Genomic DNA, 24889 nt, shown 5'->3' with positions numbered 1-24889 from the left:
CAATGTGAAACAACTCAGAAGTGGGCTAGCCCAGGCTGGGCATGTTAGCCTCCTTTCCCTCCCCCCTTATCTCTGCCCTGTGTGGCCTGCTCTGTCTGGGCTCTTACAGAACTGAGAGCATGACCTTCCAGTGGAGTGCTCAGTGGTCTTTGTCTTACCCTGTACTTCATGTGCATGGATTTTTTTTTTTTTTACCCCATTTACGTTGGCACTTTCTTGACTTGGTTTCCCCAGATGATATACTTCCTACCTGCAGGGATCTGACCTTTCAGAAGTCAGTGTCCACCCATCTGCTTCCCACCCCACCTCTTCTGGTGTAGCTGGGAAAAACGAAGCTTCAAAAGGGGCACAGAAATGCCCCATGTTACCTTTGAAGAAGACAAATCTTCCATCCGCCCTCTCATAGGCTGCATCTATGCGGGCAGGCAGGCCCTTCCAGAACTGCTCAATCTGCATGGGGTAGCCCTCCTGTACCCGGTTATTGCGCAGGCGCCAGAACCAGCGATCCTGGGGGGAGGGTGGATGAGAAAGGCAGGTGGCAGGTCTTACCTCTGAATTTAGTGATCTCAGCCCCAGGGCTCAGGCCCAGCAACCCAACACCAACCCTGGGGCTCAGCCTCACAACCTCCCATAGAGTCTGTCCATCTGCTGCTTCCAACTCTTAAAAGAAGACAGGATGTAACTCTTCATTTAAACCTCCCTGCTGTCCAAGGACTATGAGACACACAGAGCAGATGGGTGTGGGAGAGGCGTGGAAAGGCTAGAAAGGCAACTGCCAAGACCTGGAGTGGCCACAGGAGGGCAGCAGAAAGTCACTGATATCAGCTGGGCTGGAACTGATCCGTGGGACCCAGTGTGGTAAAGGGGAGGCTAAAACCCACACTTGCCTGTGAACACTTTATTGGGAGGCTCAAGGAAATACAAGTGCTGCAGTAGGAATATGGCTCACAGAAGATAGTACAGAACTAGGATATTTTTAAAAATTCATTTATGTATATGGGTGTGTGCCTGAGTGTATGTATGTGCATCATTAATGTATATGGGTGTGTGCCTGAGTGTATGTATGTGCATCATTTATGTATATGGGTGTGTGCCTGAGTGTATGTATGTGCATCATTTATGTATATGGGTGTGTGCCTGAGTGTATGTATGTGCATCATTTATGTATACGGGTGTGTGCCTGAGTGTGTGTGTGTGTGTGTGCATGAGTCTACAGACATCAAAAGATGTCTGTAACTAAAAGTTAGAGGCAGTTGTGAGCCACCATGTAGGTACTGGGAACCGAACACAGGTCCTCTGCAAGAGCAGTAAGTGCTCTTAACCACTGAGGCATGGCTCCAGCATTTCAAAACTTTCAGGTCCAGTTTTTTTTTTTTTTTGTTCTGTTTTTGTTTTTGTTTGTTTTGTTGTTTTTTGAGACAGGGTTTCTCTGTGTAGTTTTGGTGCCTGTCCTGGATCTTGCTCTGTAAACCAGGCTGTCCTCGAACTCACAGAGATCTGCCTGGCTCTGCCTCCCGAGTGCTGGGATTAAAGGCGTGCGCCACCACTGCCTGGCTCAGGTCCAGTTTTTAAAATACTTTATTCTGACTTGCACAACTCTGTCCAGTCAATCTGACACATTCAGAGTCTTCAGGAAGGCCAAAGACCATGCCTAGAAACAATCAATTAGTGAGAGGCAGAACTGGGCTAGCTTACATGGCCTGATTTTGACTTAGTGCTTGAAGCTTCCTGAGGACACCTTAGGAAGGGAAATGGGTGGCCTTTCTCTGGCCCCCAGTGTCATGGAGACCTGTTGTCCCGCTCCCATTTGGTGGAGGGTATTCACCAGTGGCTGGAAGTGTACGAGCAGGCAGCTTTCTGTTCTTTTGAGATGGCTTCAACTTCATTTTGCATCCAACATGGAATGACTCTGATGGGCCATTCTAGCTCCAGAACTTTCCATGAGGGGCTGATTTGGCACCAGGTCTGTGTCTCCTCAGCTTCTTCCTCTGTCCTGACCTGCTTCCTGCTCCTCCTGCCCACAACTGTTGATTCTAAAGGTCCTTAACCAGAACCCTCCTTCCAGACTCTAGCCTGCCATGTACCATGCTCGGGTAGTCTTGGCTCCCATGACAGGCTCAGGACAGGGAACATGATACAGCCTGGCAGTACCCGTCACTCATGCCTTGGAAGGAGCTGTAGACTCTCCCACCCCTGACCAGGCCCTGCATCTTCCTAGCCATAAATCTTCACACATCCTTTATCAGAGGAATGACTACCCCAGGTTGGGTAGCTGAGGTCTGGAGAAGGAGGGTGACTTATCCAAGGTCATAGACCAGAAACCGTCTCCAGCATTTTCCTGAGCATTGATTGGCTCCTTGGAAGCTGTCAGCTCACCAATCTTTCCTTGTCACCTTGTAGAACCAAGTTGATTAACCTGTCAGCACCAGAGAGAGACTCAGGGTCCTAGCCACTAGACCAGTTCCTGTCCAGGCCCCACAGCAGCCTGGCGATAGAGCAGGTGCCTCCATTGTGGGGAAAGGGACATCCTAGGTGGCACTGGTCCACCAGCCGTACCTTAAACACAAACATCTCGCCCCGGAAGAGGGCCACCGTGTTGAAGTTGCCATCGCAGATGTTGGGCTTGGCACCTGGAGTGGATGGTCGGTCCCCCAGAGGTGGCCGAGGGGGCCTGGGCTGCCGCTCATGTTTCCTCTCAGACGGTGAGTGGATCCTGCGGACCGGGAGTGTAGGAAGGGGCCTTGTGGGCTCCAGGGGTTCGGCTGGGGGTCCTGGAGAGAGGGGCTGTGTCTTAGAGAGGGCCCAGCTCTTCCCTGCTGTCATCTACCCTTGCCCCATCACTACATAGGCAGTTCCAAGTCAAGTCTGTCCCTCCTGACTTCCTGTCTGCTCTCCTTGATTTAACTCTACCGTCTTTGAGAAAACAGATGGACAGAGCCACTAGATAGGGACCTTGGCTTTCCCATCCCCGGTCTGGAATCTTTCCCTTTTTAAGAAGAAGCGTGTGCTTCCTGAGGGCCAGTGGCGCACACTCTCCTTTCTGCTCTCCTCCACATAGTCTGAACTCTAATTTCGAACCACTTCTATTCTTCAGCCAACTTCAACAGAGCATCAGCTCCGTTTTCCACCCAAACCACTTGCCAAGATCACCAATGACCTCTGTATTTCGGAATCCAACAGTTATCACCTCGAGCTTTGTTGACTGAGTGAATCATCTTGGTAATGCAGGTTGTGACTCAGAGGGCCTGGCCTGGAGCCAGAGACAGTATGTCTTCAGGGTCTCAGGTGAAGCCCCATGTCCCTGGTCTGAGGACCACACATTGAATAGTAAGATTCTGGAAACATTTGCTTTGAACCTCCTTTTCCAGGGCCCTGCACTCTTGGTTTGTCTGCCCCTTGGGCCTGCATTGTTAGAAGTGCCCACCCTGCTCCAGAGACTGGGTACTCTTACAGGTCACTTCTCTTCCTTCCCTTTGTAATGCTTCTCAACTTGGGCAGCTCATAGGGGGGTTCTACAACTCCAGATCTTCAGGGAGCTCCCAGATGGACTCACTCAGATCTCGGGAGTGAGGGCTGGATGTCAGTGTTTTTTGTTTTTGTTTTTTTTTTGTAAGAATCCCATGATGATTCCCAAGAGCAACCCAGTTGAGCGTCACTGCTGTAAGGGCTCATCTGGGCTCCTGACTTTAAAGACCCTCAGTGTCCTCGGACAGACTGTGTGGTGACAGCATCGTTCCATGTCTGCACTGTCGACATAGTTGCTGCTGGCCACATGCACACATGGCTACTGGGGACTTGAAGTAAGGGGCTAGTTCTTAGTGGCTGAGGAACTGAAGCTTCAGTTTAACTATTATACATTTCAATTCCAATAGTTATTTGTAACTAGTAACTATGTAGTGTACACCAAAGACACCAAGTGACTATCCCAGCTTTGATCTATGGGCTGCAGACTGAGAAATCCTATTATTCTACAATTACAAAGACCAGAGCATGCCCTTGCTCCCGCCATTTTTTAAAGACAGGGTCTCATGTACCACTGGCTGGCCTCAAACACCTAATGTATGTAGCAAAGGGGATGAATTTGAACTCCTGATCCTCTTGATTCTACCTCTAGAAGGCTGGAATTACAGGTGTATGCTATCATGCCTGGTTCATGTGGTTCTGGGGATCAAAGTAGGGTTTCATGTGTGCCAGGTGAACACTCAGCCGCTGAGCTCCACCCCCAGCAAAGTCAGAACTCTTGGCGTTAGCTTGACCTGTTCCTTCTGTCCCTCATCCTTACATCTGATTGGTCAGCAGATCACGTCCGTTCCACCTTTGAAATAACTTCTAATACTGGCTACCCACCCTACCCCTGCTGCTTCACCGGCTGGGATGCAGGGCCCTGGCTGCTGCACCTCCCCCAGAAGGCGCCTCCACTCCCGTGCTATGTTGACCAGCATTTGATCAAATGAACTGGTCTCCCATTTCAATGAACCCGAGTAGACCCTCCATGCCAGCATGACTTGTACATGGTAGCATGGTAGGCTTTCCTATCTTATTAAGATAGCAAGCTAGCTTCACATTTTCCATAAGATCACAGCTCTGAGTCTAATACTTAATACCATTACTCAGGCAGATGTGTGACTTTCCTAGGTTAGAGGCACCCCGGAGGGTGCCTGGTCCCCATCTGGGAAAGGGAGGTCATGAGAACAGGAGGTAATAAGGAGGTGGGTGGAAAAGGGTAGAAAAGAGGGGATGAGTGGGCCTCACCTCCCTTTGCCCTTCCCAGTCACAGCTCGAACCCCCTCCCTCCCCTAGGTTTCCCAGTGTGCTGGGGGACCTTATAAAAGTCAACACGGAGACACAGCAGCAATGCTGGCAATGGGCAAAGGGCCCAACGCCACACCTGCCACAGCCCATGCTCACATTAACAACAGTGGCCCACACCTGCCACAGCCCATGCTCACATTAACAACAGTGGCCCACACCTGCCACAGCCCATGCTCACATTAACAACAGTGGCCCACACCTGCCACAGCCCATGCTCACATTAACAACAGTGCCCACCACACCTGCCACAGCCCATGCTCACATTAACAACAGTGGCCCACACCTGCCACAGCACATGCTCACATTAACAACAGTGGCCCACACCTGCCACAGCCCATGCTCACATTAACAACAGTGGCCCACCACACCTGCCACAGCCCACGCTCACATTAACAACAGTGGCCCACCACACCTGCCACAGCCCATGCTCACATTAACAACAGTGGCCCACACCTGCCACAGCACATGCTCACATTAACAACAGTGGCCCACACCTGCCACAGCCCATGCTCACATTAACAACAGTGGCCCACCACACCTGCCACAGCCCACGCTCACATTAACAACAGTGGCCCACCACACCTGCCACAGCCCATGCTCACATTAACAACAGTGGCCCACACCTGCCACAGCCCATGCTCACATTAACAACAGTGGCCCACACCTGCCACAGCCCATGCTCACATTAACAACAGTGCCCACCACACCTGCCACAGCCCATGCTCACATTAACAACAGTGGCCCACCACACCTGCCACAGCCCATGCTCACATTAACAACAGTGCCCACCACACCTGCCACAGCCCATGCTCACATTAACAACAGTGGCCCACCACACCTGCCACAGCCCATGCTCACATTAACAACAGTGGCCCACACCTGCCACAGCCCATGCTCACATTAACAACAGTGGCCCACACCTGCCACAGCCCATGCTCACATTAACAACAGTGCCCACCACACCTGCCACAGCCCATGCTCACATTAACAACAGTGGCCCACACCTGCCACAGCACATGCTCACATTAACAACAGTGGCCCACACCTGCCACAGCCCATGCTCACATTAACAACAGTGGCCCACCACACCTGCCACAGCCCACGCTCACATTAACAACAGTGGCCCACCACACCTGCCACAGCCCATGCTCACATTAACAACAGTGGCCCACACCTGCCACAGCACATGCTCACATTAACAACAGTGGCCCACACCTGCCACAGCCCATGCTCACATTAACAACAGTGGCCCACCACACCTGCCACAGCCCATGCTCACATTAACAACAGTGGCCCACCACACCTGCCACAGCCCATGCTCACATTAACAACAGTGGCCCACACCTGCCACAGCCCATGCTCACATTAACAACAGTGGCCCACACCTGCCACAGCCCATGCTCACATTAACAACAGTGCCCACCACACCTGCCACAGCCCATGCTCACATTAACAACAGTGGCCCACCACACCTGCCACAGCCCATGCTCACATTAACAACAGTGCCCACCACACCTGCCACAGCCCATGCTCACATTAACAACAGTGGCCCACCACACCTGCCACAGCCCATGCTCACATTAACAACAGTGGCCCACACCTGCCACAGCCCACGCTCACATTAACAACAGTGGCCCACACCTGCCACAGCCCATGCTCACATTAACAACAGTGGCCCACACCTGACACAGCCCATGCTCACATTAACAACAGTGGCCCACCACACCTGCCACAGCCCATGCTCACATTAACAACAGTGGCCCACACGCCTGCCACAGCCCATGCTCACATTAACAACAGTGGCCCACACCTGCCACAGCCCATGCTCACATTAACAACAGTGGCCCACACCTGCCACAGCCCATGCTCACATTAACAACAGTGCCCACCACACCTGCCACAGCCCATGCTCACATTAACAACAGTGGCCCACACCTGCCACAGCACATGCTCACATTAACAACAGTGGCCCACACCTGCCACAGCCCATGCTCACATTAACAACAGTGGCCCACCACACCTGCCACAGCCCACGCTCACATTAACAACAGTGGCCCACCACACCTGCCACAGCCCATGCTCACATTAACAACAGTGGCCCACACCTGCCACAGCACATGCTCACATTAACAACAGTGGCCCACACCTGCCACAGCCCATGCTCACATTAACAACAGTGGCCCACCACACCTGCCACAGCCCACGCTCACATTAACAACAGTGGCCCACCACACCTGCCACAGCCCATGCTCACATTAACAACAGTGGCCCACACCTGCCACAGCCCATGCTCACATTAACAACAGTGGCCCACACCTGCCACAGCCCATGCTCACATTAACAACAGTGCCCACCACACCTGCCACAGCCCATGCTCACATTAACAACAGTGGCCCACCACACCTGCCACAGCCCATGCTCACATTAACAACAGTGCCCACCACACCTGCCACAGCCCATGCTCACATTAACAACAGTGGCCCACCACACCTGCCACAGCCCATGCTCACATTAACAACAGTGGCCCACACCTGCCACAGCCCATGCTCACATTAACAACAGTGGCCCACACCTGCCACAGCCCATGCTCACATTAACAACAGTGCCCACCACACCTGCCACAGCCCATGCTCACATTAACAACAGTGGCCCACACCTGCCACAGCACATGCTCACATTAACAACAGTGGCCCACACCTGCCACAGCCCATGCTCACATTAACAACAGTGGCCCACCACACCTGCCACAGCCCACGCTCACATTAACAACAGTGGCCCACCACACCTGCCACAGCCCATGCTCACATTAACAACAGTGGCCCACACCTGCCACAGCACATGCTCACATTAACAACAGTGGCCCACACCTGCCACAGCCCATGCTCACATTAACAACAGTGGCCCACCACACCTGCCACAGCCCATGCTCACATTAACAACAGTGGCCCACCACACCTGCCACAGCCCATGCTCACATTAACAACAGTGGCCCACACCTGCCACAGCCCATGCTCACATTAACAACAGTGGCCCACACCTGCCACAGCCCATGCTCACATTAACAACAGTGCCCACCACACCTGCCACAGCCCATGCTCACATTAACAACAGTGGCCCACCACACCTGCCACAGCCCATGCTCACATTAACAACAGTGCCCACCACACCTGCCACAGCCCATGCTCACATTAACAACAGTGGCCCACCACACCTGCCACAGCCCATGCTCACATTAACAACAGTGGCCCACACCTGCCACAGCCCACGCTCACATTAACAACAGTGGCCCACACCTGCCACAGCCCATGCTCACATTAACAACAGTGGCCCACACCTGACACAGCCCATGCTCACATTAACAACAGTGGCCCACCACACCTGCCACAGCCCATGCTCACATTAACAACAGTGGCCCACACGCCTGCCACAGCCCATGCTCACATTAACAACAGTGGCCCACACCTGCCACAGCCCATGCTCACATTAACAACAGTGGCCCACACCTGCCACAGCCCATGCTCACATTAACAACAGTGGCCCCCACACCTGCCACAGCCCACGCTCACATTAACAACAGTGGCCCACACCTGCCACAGCCCATGCTCACATTAACAACAGTGCCCACACCTGCCACAGCCCATGCTCACATTAACAACAGTACCCACACCTGCCACAGCCCATGCTCACATTAACAACAGTGCCCACACCTGCCACAGCCCATGCTCACATTAACAACAGTGGCCCACACCTGCCACAGCCCATGCTCACATTAACAACAGTGGCCCACACCTGCCACAGCCCATGCTCACATTAACAACAGTGCCCACCACACCTGCCACAGCCCATGCTCACATTAACAACAGTGGCCCACACCTGCCACAGCACATGCTCACATTAACAACAGTGGCCCACACCTGCCACAGCACATGCTCACATTAACAACAGTGGCCCACCACACCTGCCACAGCCCATGCTCACATTAACAACAGTGGCCCACACCTGCCACAGCCCATGCTCACATTAACAACAGTGCCCACACCTGCCACAGCCCATGCTCACATTAACAACAGTGCCCACCACACCTGCCACAGCCCATGCTCACATTAACAACAGTGGCCCACCACACCTGCCACAGCCCATGCTCACATTAACAACAGTGGCCCACACCTGCCACAGCCCATGCTCACATTAACAACAGTGGCCCACACCTGACACAGCCCATGCTCACATTAACAACAGTGGCCCCCACACCTGCCACAGCCCATGCTCACATTAACAACAGTGCCCCACCACCACCACTACACACACCGTAAATCTTCTGGATACCCTGGAGGTCATCCTGGGGAAGTTTGAAGTTGTGCGTCTCCATGTATTGGTAGAAGGGTGCCATGATGGCACTGGGGTCATTAGAGTGCTCCAGTCCCAGTGCATGGCCCAGTTCATGCACAGCCACCAGGAAGAGGTCATTGCCTGTAGAGAGGGACATAGGAGGTACCCAGGGCACCCACCACTTAGTATTTAGTCAGTCCGTTACTTAGCTTATCAAACACTTAGCATATCCCCTGCCCCTCTGTTGGACACTGGTGACATAGAGAAATCAAACATAATCTTTGCTTAGGTACCTCTTAGTACAGAGGGGTACATGCAAAAAAATGCAAAAGCTACACAGTATCCAGGCACTGGGGTGCTTTAACAACAGATGTGTGTAAAGATTGAGAGCTTTCTTTTTTAAAGGTACCTTTGGGTCTTACATATACCACTTGCATATACCACTGAGCAATATCTTTTTTTTTTTTTTTTAAAGGTTTATTATGTATAGTGTTCTGCCTGCATGTATCCCTGCAGGCCAGAAGAGGGCACCAGATCTCATTACGGATGGTTGTGAGCCACCATGTGGTTGCTGGGAATTGAACTCAGGACCTCTGGAAGAGCAGCTGATGCTCTTAACCTTTGAGCCATCTCTCCAGCCCCCTCTTTTAATTTTTACTTTGGGGCCTTAAACTTGCAACTCTCCTGCTTCAGCCTCCAAGTACCTGGGACTACATGTCTGTGCTACTAAGTCCCACTGGATTGGAGGAAGATGCTCAGGGAGGACCCCCCTACCGGGGAAGTGTAAGTCATTAGTCTGAAGAATGGATTCAGGGTTAGAGAGGAAGAGGGTGGGGTAGCATTCCTGGCAGAGATACTGCTGTAAACCAGGTCCAGGGACAAGCAGTTCATTCCACTTGGCTCTAGAATAAAGCACAAAGGGAGGGCCAGGGAGAGATGAGGTCAGCCAGGCTGGCAAGCTGGGCTCTGTGATGCCCTACAAAGGAATTTGGATCAGTTTCTTGGTCATGGGTGGGGGGCAGGGATAGCAGGAGAGGAGGTAGGGCATGATGAAGTCACCCGGGTCACCACTGGAGAGAGGATTAGAGGCAAAGGAGACCTAAGGCAGGTAGATCAGTGGGATCAGTTCAGAAGGTGGGGTGCAGGTACTGGGGTGCTGGTGGGCAGAATCAAGGAAGCTATGGCAAGACGAGAAGAAAGTCCTTGGGGTGGCTGGTGGGTAGTCATCTTCAGGAGGTCTGGTGTGTACAGGGCTCCGTGTGGGGCAGCAGGACCCTAGTTCTGGAACTACTGGCTAAAATCAAGGTTGAAGGGTCAAGAACAGGTGGGAACCTGGTGCTGAGATTGGGACCCAGGATCCTGAACACGGAACTGAGGGGCAGGGAGGTGTGGTGGTTTTGAGCCCCCTGAGATGGGACAGATCACCTTCACTTCCAGTGCCACACCCACAAGCTTTGTGAACTCAGGCCAACACCTCAACCTCAGTGTCCTGGTTTGTAGAAAGGAAACACCAGACCTAACTCATTGGCTGGATGAGGACTGAATAGCGAACAGGTGTGAAATGCACGGCATAGTAGGACTTGTTGCTCTGTTGCTACGGCCCAAAAGACATGAGCTAGACCAGACAGAACAAGGCCCTAGCCAGAAAGGTTGGTGGGGTTTCAGCAACCAGATTGTCTTCAAGCTAGCTCCCTTCAATTTCCATTTTAAGCCTTGGGTAGGTCGAGGCCTGAATTTGTAGACATTAACTGTAGTATTGGGAAAGAAATTGGCCAAGGAGTTGGGCAGGGCATTGGATCTGGTGCTTCTCTGTGCAGTTAGGGACTCCTTCTTATATCTTTGGCATTTGTTCTCCCTTGAGATCTGCCTCTTATCTCCCAGTCCTAGGCATGTCTCGGTCCCTTTCTGCCATCTCCAAGTCTAGGGAGGCCACCGGAATTCAGGAACCTTACTGCCCATTCTGGGTATTTCTGGTAGAGCTGCCCTACCTAAGCCCGTCAAGGCCCCCAGGAGAGTCAGATGAGGATGAGAGTTATCTGGGAAAAGAGACTCAGACTGACTCTCCACTGGCACCAGCAGCGTCGTCCATGAAGCCACCTTTGAGCGATGGAGAGGAATGGGGGATGGGCAAGATCACTGCAAGGTTGGCCAAAAGCCTGGGTTGGCCTTCTGCTGAGAAAGGCAGGCTGACAGGAGAAAGCCAGGTTGCCCCCAGCTCCTTCCTCAGGTCCTGGTCCCTCCAGCAGCAGGGAAGCGGTGAGGTCATCGTTTAGCATCACTCCAAACAAAGGTGGCGGTTGGGGCTGACAGAAGGGCAGCTCAGCTTCCCGCGGCCTGGCCTGGCTCTGCAGCTTCCCGCGGCCTGGCCTGGCTCTGCTCCTGGCCTGCTGCTCCACCTGGACAAGCTGTTCAGGGTCTCTCTGCTGACCAGGCCTCTCCTTGGGACCATCCACAGGGACCTCAGCAGGGAGCCAGGGAGCCCCTGGGTATTCTCAGCCATTGTCCTTGGCTTATGCCCATTGTGTGAATAGTGAAATCCCTTAAGGGAAAGAGGCCTGTGGGTTTCTTCCCAGGACCAAAGGGAAGAGAAGAGCTGAGAAGCCAGCATCCTACTACACAGAATCAGGAGAGCTTTGGGGACCAGAGGGAAGGAGAGGGGAGGGCAGCCAGACTGAGCTTGTGAGGGAACACAAGCGATGGGGAAGGGGTCAGCTATGGAGAAGAGCCTGGTGCCTCATGGAGAGAAGGCTTTTGGGGTCTTCACTCCCCAAAGGGTGGGAGGCAGAAAGCAGAGTGATTGGAATATGGCTTCTGCAGCTCTGCCATGGCCTAGCAGTGTGGTATTTTAAGAGCTCTTCTCTGCAACAAAGAAAATAATGGCTGCCTTCCTCATAAGAACAGGGACAAGGATTAATGAGTCAAGGTAAACAAAGTGCCATACCAGGTCCTGGCACAGGCGGATCATTACTCATTACCACTGTTGTGTTGAGCTGTGTGAGAGGACCAGCGTCCCCAGTTGTGGAAGTCTCTGGGCCCTATAGCATGACAGACTGCTTGGCTTCTCCAGTGGACCTTGCCTCTTAGGATGGACTTCCTCGTTGGGGACCCCCATCTTCCTGACTCCAGCAGCACCCCCCCCCCAAGGCATCTCTCTTCCCCTCTGCCTTCTCATCAGCGGTATCCCCTGCACCTAGAAGACCCTTCTTCCTCTGAAGTTCACCCCAGTGCTCATCTCCCAGGAAACCAGCCTGGCTCTCCCAGCTGGCCGAGAATGCTGCCTTCCCCTCTCTGCCAGCATTTTAATCTCAGGCAGCTTTAGGTACTGGCCACTTTCCAATTTTCATTAATTACAGCCATGGGTACGTATTCTGCCCCAAGACTGAGCTTCTTGGGGGCAGTAGCCCCAGAAAATGGCTCAAAGTTGCCCGAGTCTGACACGGCAAGGTGACAGCATCCAGGAGGGAAAGCACCAAAACTACGGTTTTCCAAGTACTGTCCCTGGACCACCTGCTGCAGACCCCTGTGGGGACTGTTAAAGATGTGGCATCTCGCCTTCACATCTGGCTCTGCCGCCTTCCAACTGTGTGACTTTCTCAATACCCCCAGCAGAGGGTCACATCGTCATCTGTAAACCGGAAGATTATAATCCCTACTTCCCCCACGTCCCCCGTGGGGGATAAGTTAGTGAGCTAAGTGTGGAAAGGCTCTGTCCCGTGAAGCAGGGTATGGTCATGAAGGCTCTTCCTCTAGGAAGGAATACTGAGAGCTGGGTCCCCCGGCAGAACTGAGGGGGTATCTGCTCACTTCACTGGTTGAAAGAAATGGGGACAGAGAAAGTTCAACGAAAATGGCTTTAAGGTGTGGTGGGCTAGACTGCCCCTTTGTACACTTCAGTGGAGTAGGGAATGAGAACCACATGCACAATTCAGTGGCAATCTGGAGAGGTGTGTGTGTGTGTGTGTGTGTGTGTGTGTGTGTGTGTGTGTGTGTGTTATGCATGTGTGCAGGCATGCTTACCTATGGGGGCATGCCTGTAGAAATCAGAGATTGCTGTCAAGAATTCTCTATTGCTCTCTACACTTTCATGTATTTACTTGAAACAGTGTCTCTCAGTAAACCCAGTGTTTGCTGTTTTGGTTAGAGCAGCTAGCCAGGGAGCCCATAGTATCTGCATAATTCTGTCCCTGGCTTGGGGTTACAGATGCACATTGCTACAGCTGGCTTTTACGTGGGTGTTAGGCCTCCAAACTGAGGTCCTCATGCTCGCACAGGAGGGCTTCTCCCACTGAGCCATCCCGGACAGGGTCTCTGGATCTCCAGCTGGTCTGGAACTTACTGCGTAGCCCAGGCTGGCCTCAGAACTACAACAGTCTTCCTGCCGCCTCATCCTCGTGAGTGCTGGAATTACAGGTGTGAGTCTCGGAAATCTTTTAAACCCGGGGGCAGTGAGGACTGTGATTCAGGAGGTTTGCGTCCAGATGTAGACTACACTGATTCCTTCCTTCCTTGTTTCCTTCCTTGTTTCCTTCCTTCTCTTTCCTTCCTTCCTTCCTTCCTTCCCTTCTTCCTTCCTTCCTTTCTCTCTTTCTTCCTTTCTATTTTTAAACAGGACAGCTTGAATCATACGTGTTTCTGATGTAGTGAACAGAACATATCAATACTACCAAGGAAAGATCCTGTCCAAAAGTGAACCTACGCCTCGTCAGGCTTGCTCTGCTCTGCAATACTCAGGAATCATGAGGAGAGAGACAGGTGAAAGATGAACTTGAGTCTTATCAAGTCAAATGACTACACTTAAGATGGTGTCTTCCATGCAAGACAGGGAAATGTGGGGGTGGGCTGCATTTTAAATTAGAAGACTTTAAAAGAGCCATGTGTGATGTGGATCTTGTTTGGATCCTGATGCAAGCCAACAACTGTAAAAGACACTTTGAGGTAATTGGGGACACTGCCACTGGGTATTAGATTGTGAGTGTGTGTGTGTGTGTGTTTGTGTGTGTGTCTGTGTCTGTGTGTGTGTGTTTGTATGTGTGCCTACAAGTGTGTGTGGGTATGTGGAGGCCAGAAGCCAACCTTGGGCATTGTTGCATCTTGTGTTTTGAGACAGGGTCTCTCCTTGGACCTGGAGCTTCCTGACTAGGCTAGGCTGCTTTGCCAGCAAGTCCCAGGCATCCCCCTGTCTCTGCCTCTCCAGTGGTGGGATTACAAGCGATTGACACCCTACCTGGCTTTTTTGCATGAGTTCTGGGAATCAAACTCAGGCCTTCAAGCTTACATGACAAGCACTTTACCAATGCTCTGGCATTAGATTTTAAGAAGTTGTTAACTTTGTTGAGTTTGATCCTGATTTTGTGGTTATATTAAAATTCCATCTTTGTTAGAGTGGCAAAGTAAAGTAGCCATATATAAAATGATATTATACCTGGGTCTTTCTTTCTTTAAAATACATCAGCCATGGGGCTGGAAAGATAGCTCAGTGGTTAAGAGCACTTGTTGCTCTTGTAAAGGACCAGGGTTCATTTGCAAGCACCCACATGGCAGCCCACAACCATCTGTAACTCCAGTTCCAGAAGATCTGACAACCTCTTCTGGCCTCCAAGGGCACTGCTTGTGGTGCACTCAGATGTAGACAAAACACTCATACACATAAAATAAAGACAAAACGAAAAACCTCCGTCCCCAAATAAACGTGGAAGGGGTAGGCACAGTACGGACATCAGTGTTGATCACTGGAGCCCTCCTCAGTCTCCCTCCTTGAGAGAGTTTGAAATAGTTCCATAAAGAAGGCCAACGATCAGACCGAAGTTCCCAGGAGAGTCTCCTCCCTCCCTCACTGAGTCTGTGTGGGAATCAAATGCCACATTATCCAGGTGCTCACTAAATTGCAGTTCCTTTCCCCTCACTGAAGCCTGTCTTGGGGCAGTGCTCACAGCTGACCCCCCATCAGCCAGAGATCTATGGCTGGGCTTCTAAGTGGTACCTGGTTCATCTCTGTTTTTACAGAGCAATGTCCTGATTCCTGTCCAGAGAAGACATTAGCTCTCTTGGAATTTCTGTCAGAGCTGGAGGTTGTTCATTAAAGATGGGATGATCAGGCAGGAGAGTATAACAATGGTGTCCATTCACAGACTCTAGGTCCTTCCCACATGCCACATACACCAGTTCTTGGGACTGGAGGCTGAGCCTAGCAAGCTCCTCAAAAGCAAGGAGTGGGCATGACTGTGGAGACCCTGGAGTTTGGCAGAAAGTGAGGCAGAGGCGTTTCTTCCTAGCACCTCCATAGGAAAATAACCCTTTGAAAATTCAGTTGAGTTTACCAGAACTAAAACTAAAACCCTTGAGCTGGTGGTGCCTGGCACACAACAGGGCCTGAAAATGATAGATTTTTTTCCCTTGACGCCTTATCAGTCGTCACAGTCGTTTGTTGACACCACTCCAAAAATAAGAATAAGATAAAGCATGGGTATACAGAGGGCCAGGGAAGTTATCCAGGACATAGGAGAGATGACACCTAGCCAGAGGAAATGAAGCTTCACAGGAAACAGCAGAAATCAAAAGAGGGACGAGAACAAAGAAGCTGAACAGTCTCATAACACCCTGGGCAGCACCTTGGTCAAACCAGCTCCTGGACCAGTGCTGGACAGATGCTGGGAGAGGTGAACCCCTGATTCACACAGTGGTCTGGAGTGTCCTCAGGGGAGCAGCCCACCTACGTACACCAGACATGGCTTCTGAGGGAGGAGCCGCAAACAGTCTGCCACACCCATAAGCTGCACCAAGGCAAGAACAGGTGTCCTCTGTTTCCCAATCTTGATCCAGATTAAGGATCAGGATCTCCAGGGACAGTAATCCATGTTTCTAAAAAGACCCTTGGTGGTTCTCATGATCAGGCTGAGTAGAGAAACTTCAAGGACAGAGATGTTCCTCAAGACTGGGCTCTGCATTCTTAAGTTTCTAGGTGATTCTCATCGTTTGAGATCCACAGAAGCTCAGCATGGTGGCTGAGGGTGTGGAATCCAGGGTTATAATATCCAAATTCAAAGCCTTGTATAACTGCTCCCTAACTCTAGGGCCTTGGATAGAATAATGTTTCTTTATGCTTTTGTTTGACTTTCTGTGAAATAGGGATGATAATACCTACTTACGTGCTGTGTGGGAGGCACTTGATAAGGACCTCGGGACCTTAACGTCCATTCATTACTATCTGCCATAATCTGAAGGCTGAATCTCCTGCCTCTCCGTCCCTTTGACTCCTGTTGCATTTTCATGGCACCTGAGCTGCAGCCTCCAGCAGAGTCTGCCTTACGGCAGGGCTCCTTATATAGAGCCCTGACTCTGGGTTTCGGAAGGCAGACTCTGCCTGTGCCCTTAATTAAATAGTCACATATCCCTTGGTGATTGCAGGACTCTGTACCGTGTCACACCTACATTGAAAGAGACCTTAGAGATTACTTACTCTGTCGCCCTTGTATGCACTTCCTGTATGCTAGGAGTACAGGTATGTACCACCACTCCTTGCTTATGCTGGGGATTGAACCCAGGGCTTTATGAATGCTAGGCAAAGACTCTACCAATTGAGCTACATCCTTAGCCCTTTCATAGGCTCCCGTTGAACTAGGGTTTAAGCTCCAGCACTGCCACCTACCATTGAGCCCTGAGCTCTTCATCTTAAAAATGGATCTACCAGTTGGCACGATGGCTCAGTGGATAAAGACAGTTGCTATCAAGCCCAATGACCCAAGTTCAAACCCTTGGAGCTACCTGGTGGAAGGGGTGAAAGGACTCCCATAAGTTGTCCTCTGAACTCTCCATATACACACTCACCCCACAAATAATAACTAAAGAGTGTGATAAATAGATTATTGGGCCAGTGAGAAGGCTCAAGGTACCTGCCACCAGACATGACCCCCTGAGTCTGATTCCCAAGACCTATACAATGGAAGGAGAAAACTGACCTCCCCAAGTTGTCTTCTGACCTCTACGTGAGAGCTGTGGCATGTGAACACCAACACAACATACACTCATACAAGTCAATGAATGTAATACAAAAAATTTAAATGGGCACAACATTGTGTCCATTGCCATTTGCTAAGCAAGTGTCTTAGTTCATAGGGATGACAAGTGGCTATCACTGCCCGATACTGACTGCTGCTCTGCAGATATCCGCAGAATCGGTGGTGCAGGGCAAGTTATCTGAGGATGCTAGAAAGGTTAGGCCATGGTTTAGAGTGACTTTGGGACCAGAACCCAACAGAGCTCAAGTACTATTTTAAAGCCTTCTAACCTGTTTCTTCAGCCTCTGGCACATCATTTTCTTATTCATGGTGCAATCCCGCCTCAGCCCAATTACACCAACTTCTAGGTGGTCTCACTCATCTTTATGGCCCTGGTCCTGGTGGATCAAGTGTTGAATATTAACAGAGACCACAGTTCTCACTCTTTTGAGTCCTTAGTTCTTAGACAAGAAGCTCTGGAAAGTAGGTCTCTCATCAGTGGTGTCTCCAAATGCATCCTTGGCACATCTTTCCCTGATAATTGAACAGCCCAGCACTGACTCCCCCACGCCATCCTCTCTTGTTCTTACCATCGTGGTTGGCATTTCCTAGTGTCCAGGGCTCATCTGAATCGAAGTGAGTGTCTCCTCCAATCCCTGGGCCAGGAAAGTAGGCATGGGCGAGGAAGCCCCCTTCCCCGTCAAATGGGGAGCTGTCACCATGGAAGCCAGAAGCAAAGAAGATCATGATGTCTGCCTCCTTCCGATCACTTTTGATCTCATGGTATGGCACCTCTTCAAAAGTCAGAGGGGTCACCTTCTGCCACACATCGAAAGCCTGACGAATAGCTTTCCGCGTGTCCAGCTCACCCACCTTTGGGGTATAGTTGTGAATGCTGGTGAGAGAGAGAAGGATCATTGGAAAAGAGTACAAAGTCAGAGACCAGTGGGGCTGAAAGGGATGTCAGAGCCAGTATGGTCCAGTGGCCTTCACATTTTGAGTCCTAGAATTCTATTGAGAGGCCTGGGGGGGCTGAAGAATAGGCTGACTAGGAAGCTCATCACCCCCTCCCCCCATCACAATAGCTTGTTTTCATCAGAGTTTTATTCCTGACAAGGCTTGTGTTGCATAAGGGATTCCATCCAATGTGTAGTAGAAAACTGATAGGTAGACTCCTTTAAATTTAGCTCTTTCTCTCCCAACACAGAAAATATATACATTTGTAAAAGTCACAGATATACTCAAATAGTACAGAGGCATCACAGTGGAAAAGAACTAGTCATTGCTGGTCTATCAGCAGCTGGTGTAGGGCAGCACATGACTTAATCCAACGCCTGACTTAGTTCTTTAAGGTAACTGTATCTGGTGCACGGTTTTCCACAATGGAACACTACTACTTATGCGTGCTCTGTCCCAAGAAGGCCTGGGGCATGGATCATCTTACCCATTCCATGGGAAGGGAGCAGAGGTCTAGGGAGGGTGGGTAATGGGAGGTAAGGTCAGAGTTGGGCTAGAAACTTTTTCCCTTCCTCTTGATCCATTCCTCGTCTTTGGAAGACCTGAGTCTTCTAACCTAGATTCCTCTTAAGTTTCCTTCTCTTTTGGAAAAAAAAAATCCTGTTCTGATACCTACATCTTGTCAGTAAGGAACGCCCTTACTTTAACCCTGTAATCTCTGCCTCAGTTTCTTTTACTGTACCACGGGAACTGATCTGAGACAGAGTCAGAGTTCTGAGAGGTGCCAAGCAGAGCCCTTTCCTAGCCTGGTCCTTGCCCAAGTCTCTGTGAACCCTGGTGTCTGGCCCTGCTGTGCTGGGTTTCATTATCCTTGTCTCAGCCACTGTGGGGCTTTGAGACGACTTTGGTCTGCCCTGACTTTCCCAGGCACGGAATGATTGTTGTGACCCATGTCTTCATTCCTCACTCTCCTTAAGAAACAGCAGAGGCCGGGTGGTAGTGGTGCACGCCTTTAATCCCAGCACTCGGGAGGCAGAGCCAGGCGGATCTCTGTGAGTTTGAGGCCAGACTGGGCTACAGAGTGAGTTCCAGGAAAGGCGCAAAACTACTCAGAGAAACCCTGTCTCGAAAACAAAAACAAAAACAAACAAAAAAAGACAAGAACAGCAGAGACTTTGCATCTGCATTGGGCATCTTGGGTGAAGTCTGTCAGGATGAAATTGGGAATCCTGCAGAGGCAGGGAAGTTTTAAGCATGAACAGTGAGCTCTGCCTTGGGTCTTTACACAGCAGAATCCTACTAAACAATTCATACCCCGTGTTCAGTAACTAAAAACTGTAGGCATCTAGACGGAACACAACTAATTCCCAAAGGACCAGGCAAACCAGGAAACCTGAAGCCAGAGTCACCTGTGGAGGCCTCAAGGAAGAGAGGGTCACAGGCTCTCAGCCTCTGGTCCTGATGTCCACATGCCTGGCCTTTGTCCTGACCCCACCCCACCCCCAGACACACCTACCACGTGAACCTCAGAGACTTGGGCAGGAAAAACAGGGTGAGCATGGGGGTCAAACCGGGGGAGGAAGCAAGGGGCACCTGTAGGTGATGTGCTTCTGCCTCCACTTCTGTCCAGTCAGGGCATAGCGCTTGTTTCTCCGCCTCCTGCTCAAGTGGGGATGATCGGGGACGCCGCATCGGGGTTTCTTCATCCACCTGGGCAGAGAGAAGGCACACACACACACACACACACACACACACACACACACACACACACACTATGGTCACTGAACACTCTAGGAGGGTGTTGCCCAGTCCACAACTCCAGTCTGAATGGCAGTGCACATAAGGCATTTATGTGATAGACTGACCGATTCATTAATTCATTCACTCCCAAGGGGAAACACTTGAGTTTAAGAAACACTTAAGACCCTGGAGTCAAGAGACACTTGTAAGTTCTGATTCTACCAAGGGAGGACCCCAGGCCAGGGATGAAGTCAACATGAACCTCAGTTTCCTCATCAGCATCATAACTGCAATAAAATTCTAACCCCCAGCTCAGTCTGCGGTGCTCCACATGGTCTAGCCTCTGCCCACGTGTCCAGCAGCTTGTTACCCTTCTCCCGTCAGCCAGCCACAGTGGTGTCGCACTGCTCGCTGACCGTGGTCACCATTCCTGCTCTGGAGTCTTTGCAGTGGAGGTCTGCTTTGCTTGCAGTCCTCTGTCTACAGGCGTTTGTTCCTTTACTTCGTTCAGGTCTCTGCCCTTCCGAGAGATCGTCCCTGATGAACTGCTACATCTACAACAAGGCGATCCCAATACGACTTAACTTGCTTCACGTTTCCTTCTAGCGGTTCCTCCTCCTGGGAATGTGTACATCTGCTTTCTTGTAGACTCTTTGCTTTTCTCACCAGATTCTGAGCTGCATGAGGATAGGAGAGTTGCCTGTCTCCCTAGCGCTGGCACAGTGCCTCACATAGAAGGGGGTCAATAGTGATTTCTTTTTTTTTCTTTTTTTCTTTTTTTTTTTTTTTTTTTTTTTTTTTTTTTTTTTTTGGTTTTTTGAGACAGGGTTTCTCTGTGTAGCTTTGCGCCTGTCCTGGAACTCACTTGGTAGCCCAGGCTGGCCTCGAACTCACAGAGATCCGCCTGCCTTTGCCTCCCGAGTGCTGGGATTAAAGGCGTGCGCCACCACCGCCCGGCTGATAGTGATTTCTTAACCAACGACGGACTGACTGAATGAGTGAGTGAATGAGAACTCTTCGACACTACCGCAGAAGAGCATGAGAGACGGGAAATGTCCTCGTGCTACAGGTGTTTAAGAAGTGGCCCAACACCCAGGTGCTCTGTAAAAACAGGTCTTGGGAGGCTGAGGCAGGAGGACCAAAAGTTGCAGGCCAGTCTAGTCTGCACAGTGAGACCCTGACTCAAAAGAAAAGACATCTCTGAGCAGATGTAGGATGTAATTTTCTGTAGCACTTGTTACATTGTATTGTGGTTTTAGATATTACTTTGTTGCTTCTAACAATGGCAGATTCTTTGAGGACAGGAAGCATGTTACATTTGTCATTGTGCCCCAAAGCTAGTCTAGTGTTTGGGACTTAGTCAGTCTTGATAAACTTGTTGGTTATCAGGTAAAGGCACAGGGAACAAGCCTGGGACATCACTGGGGATTTAAGATGGGCCCAGGTAGGAGATTTTTTTTTTTTTTTTTTTTTGGTTTTTCGAGACAGGGTTTCTCTGTGTAGCTTTGCGCCTTTCCTGGAACTCACTTGGTAGCCCAGGCTGGCCTCGAACTCACAGAGATCCGCCTGGCTCTGCCTCCCGAGTGCTGGGATTAAAGGCGTGCGCCACCACCGCCCGGCTTAAGATGGGCCCAGGTAGGAGATTTAAAAAGCCACAACTGACTAGGGCCAGACCATCCTGTAGTTTATGTTCCACACCGGCCCAACAACCGACCCACTGAACTTGGCATCGCTGGAAGGGAAAATGTCTGACCTCATTCACAGCTGTTAAAAGCAGTTGCCATTGGCAATGGAGCAAAGACGCCAGGCCATTTTAACCACATGTGAAAAGCCCCTAGGGGGAACGAACTAGGTCTTACTCATCTTGGTGTGCCCCACTCACTCAGAGAGTGACCTACACTCACGGCAGTCGTGAATCTCCATGACAGCAGCAGCACACATCTGTGTAAACATCTGCAGTGCCCACACATTCGTGTGCTCTTAAAATTCTTTGCTTTGAGATTGATCTTGCTAGGTAGCCCAGGCTAGCTTCAAATTCATGATCCTTCCGCCTCCATCTCTTAGGTGTTAGGATTATAAGCAGATACAACTCCACCTGGATTGCTTTTAGAATTTTTATTTTAAATTTTAAAAATTATTTCTTTATTATTTTTTGCATGTACACGATGTGTTTGGGAGTGCTGTATACAACGGCATGCATGGAGCCCAGAGGATGTACATGGAATTGGTCCTCTTCTACCTTGACATGGGTTCTAGGGATCAGACTCAGGTTGTCGGGATTGCGTGGCTAAATCAGGTCGTTTGGAAAGCAGAAGTCAGGGAGGCAGGCCCACCGCTGCACTGACTGGGTGGCCTGTCAATGCAGTGTAGTGAAGGAAGCCCGGGCTCTTGTTTGCCCCTCTCAACACTTAGCACAAAGTTGAGTTGGAGGAGCTATGTGGCTGGATGAATGAGTGAAGGAATAAATGTGTGACATTTCCCAAGGTAAACACTCAAAAATAGTACTTAAAATTGCGAATCAAACTTCCTTTTACTAACACACCCTGGACAGAGAAGCAAGAGCCACCCCTGATACTGCGAGGCTGAGTAAGACCTGAGAGCCCTATGTCAGAAAATGGGCCCAGTGAAAGGCGGCCATTGCCCAAAGGCACAGAGCTAAGGTGGAGCCCTCTGAATTCTACCCACCCCGCTCCCATCTTGGACTAAGTGTGAACAGCTTTTTCCTTCTGTGTGTCCAGAATACTGTTCCCGTCTTCCTAAAAGAGGTGCGGGAGAACTGTGGGTAGGCAGCACTGCCTCTTTCCTCGGTTCATTCCCTTTGTCTCCTCTTTTCCCATCCACCTGCTGGGGTTTGAACCCTGTCCAGCAGGCCTGGGGCTTTCTGGAACAGAGGAACATCCAAGGCCAGGTGGTGCCTCAGCAGAGACACCAGTGCTCCTGGCCCAGGACGCACTGCCATGAAGCCTGTACAAATGCCTCAAAATAACACTGTCCTGGGAAGGAGGCTAGGACCGATAAGCCACTCACCCGTAAGGCCAAGGACCAAGGATTCTGCTCACAGCCTCCTAGGAGCCTTCGGATGTACTGTCTCTGAATTTCACAGTAAGAGACGGAAGGACCAGGAAATGTTTGGATAGAATCACGGATCGCCAAGTTTTAAGTTTTGCAGCTTGGAATAATGGACTCAAGGACTTGACAGTCAAGCTTAGCACTCCAAGTCTCCCAGAGATGATTCCATCCCAGAGTAACTTGTCTGAGAGATGAACTGATTCTCGAGCCACCATTGTGTGCATTTCCCATCCTGCCTTCTGCCAGTTCTCCGGTGTCCTCAACCAGCCCTGCCATCTGCTGCCGCCCTCACGTGGGCTCCATCTCCCCCTTTAGAAACTCATTTCTGCTCTTTCTCTGCCTTCCTGGCCTGAATGCCTCTCCCGAAACAGTTCCAATGGCTTTCGTGGAGTTTTTTTTTTTTTTAAGTTCAAAATTTTTTGCTTATTTACATTTATTATTATTATTATTAGTGTGTATATGTCCACACACAAGGTCAGAAAACAACTTTTAAGAGATGGTTCTCTCCTTTCAGTATGGGATCTAGGGATTGAACTGAGGTCATTAGGTTGTGTGGCAAGCATTTTTACCTGCTGGGCTCATCTTACCAGCCTATGGTTATTTCTAAAAACAACAACAACAACAACAACAAAACAAAACAAAACAAAACAAAACAAAACAGCTAGGCATAATGGTGCCAGATACTTTTAATCCCAGTACTTGGGAGGCAGGAGAATCTCTTTGAGTTCAAGGCCAACCTGGTCTAAATCCTGAGTTCCAGGACAGCCAGGACTATGTAGAGAGATCCTGTCTTAAACAAAGCAAAACCAAACCAAAACATAATCAAGCTAGTCTCATCTTTTAACATTTCTATTTATTTCTATTTTAAATATTTGTTTTATTTTTGATGGGTATGTATATATATGCCTGAGCGTATGTTTGTGCAGCAGGTGCATGCAGGAGACCTCAGAAGTCAGAAGAAGGTGTCAGACCCTGGAACTGGGGTCACAGGAAGTTGTGAACCACCACGTGGGTGTCAGGAATTGAACCCGGGTCTTATGCAAGAGCAGTATGAGGTCCTAAATGCCGAGCCATTTCTCTAGCCCCCTACGTGTGTGTGTGTATGTGTGTGTGTGTGTGTGTGTGTGTGTGTGTGTGTGTGTGTGTCTGCACACATGCATGTAGAATATGCAGGAGCTGGTTCTCTCCTCCCACCTTTACATGGGTTCTGGGGACCTAACACATGGCTGGTGCAACAAGCTCCTTTACCCAGTGAGCCACTTCGCTGGCCCAACTTTCTCCCATGAGAAACAAATAAAAACATGTCCTTTTCTGGCCACCACCCAGTTCTTCCCCTTCCCTTTGTCCTCAGGCTTCTCAAACGTCTTCCCACCTCTTGCCATCTCAGCTGCTCATGTCTCCTCCCCTCATCGCCCTCTGACTGTGTTCCCACCATCCCCCTGAGCTTGGCTACAACCTCTTGATTCCTAAGCCCTGCAAAGCCTTTCAGCCACCTTTCTGTTTGAACACTCAGCAGCTAACCCAGCTGGCCATGCCCCCTCCCTTCCCCCTCTCTGGCCACTCCTTCTAGGCTGGCTTTGGGACCCTCTCCTCTCTGTCCTCTTTTTGATGTCCCTATTCTCATGGCTGGGATTTATGTTACTGCCTCCTCAGCATCTCCCTGGGGTTGGTATGTTTCTGAGCCCTAGGATGGCGTGGCCAGATGACTGTGTTTTTCACAAAACAGCTGAGTAGGAGGCTGGGGCTAAGCACAGTGCCTGGCACATGCGGGCACCCAGCAGGTGTTTGGTAGATGGGGAAAGTGGGACAAGAACTGCCAGCCTGCAATTGCTCCACAGTTCTCTGCATCCAGTGAGCCATGCACACACATCTTAGGGCGCCTCAGAGGGTGCCAGAGAGAGCTCTTAGTTACTGGGACCTGATGAGACTAGAGAGACCTTCTATAACCCACTCCCTCACTGTACTGACAAGGAAACTGAGGCCCAGAA

General features: G+C 50.5%; 1 protein-coding gene across 1 annotated transcript in view; it reads right to left on the bottom strand.

Moving 5' to 3' along the window:
* Window positions 1–24889, bottom strand: part of Mmp24 (matrix metallopeptidase 24) — a 45433-nt gene that overhangs the window by 3701 nt on the left and 16843 nt on the right. The window contains exons 3-7 of the mRNA XM_059259705.1: window positions 19686–19802; window positions 17726–18030; window positions 9121–9282; window positions 2557–2771; window positions 369–507 (exon numbers count right to left, since the gene is read on the bottom strand). Of these exons, the coding sequence (XP_059115688.1) occupies window positions 369–507; window positions 2557–2771; window positions 9121–9282; window positions 17726–18030; window positions 19686–19802 (938 nt within the window). The remainder of the gene's footprint in view (window positions 1–368; window positions 508–2556; window positions 2772–9120; window positions 9283–17725; window positions 18031–19685; window positions 19803–24889) is intronic.

This window comes from Peromyscus eremicus, chromosome 4 (assembly GCF_949786415.1).
Source record: "Peromyscus eremicus chromosome 4, PerEre_H2_v1, whole genome shotgun sequence".
NCBI classification, from domain to species: Eukaryota; Metazoa; Chordata; class Mammalia; order Rodentia; family Cricetidae; genus Peromyscus; species Peromyscus eremicus.
Note: the sequence above shows the minus strand (reverse complement) of the source record. Positions and strands in the feature narration are given on the sequence as shown.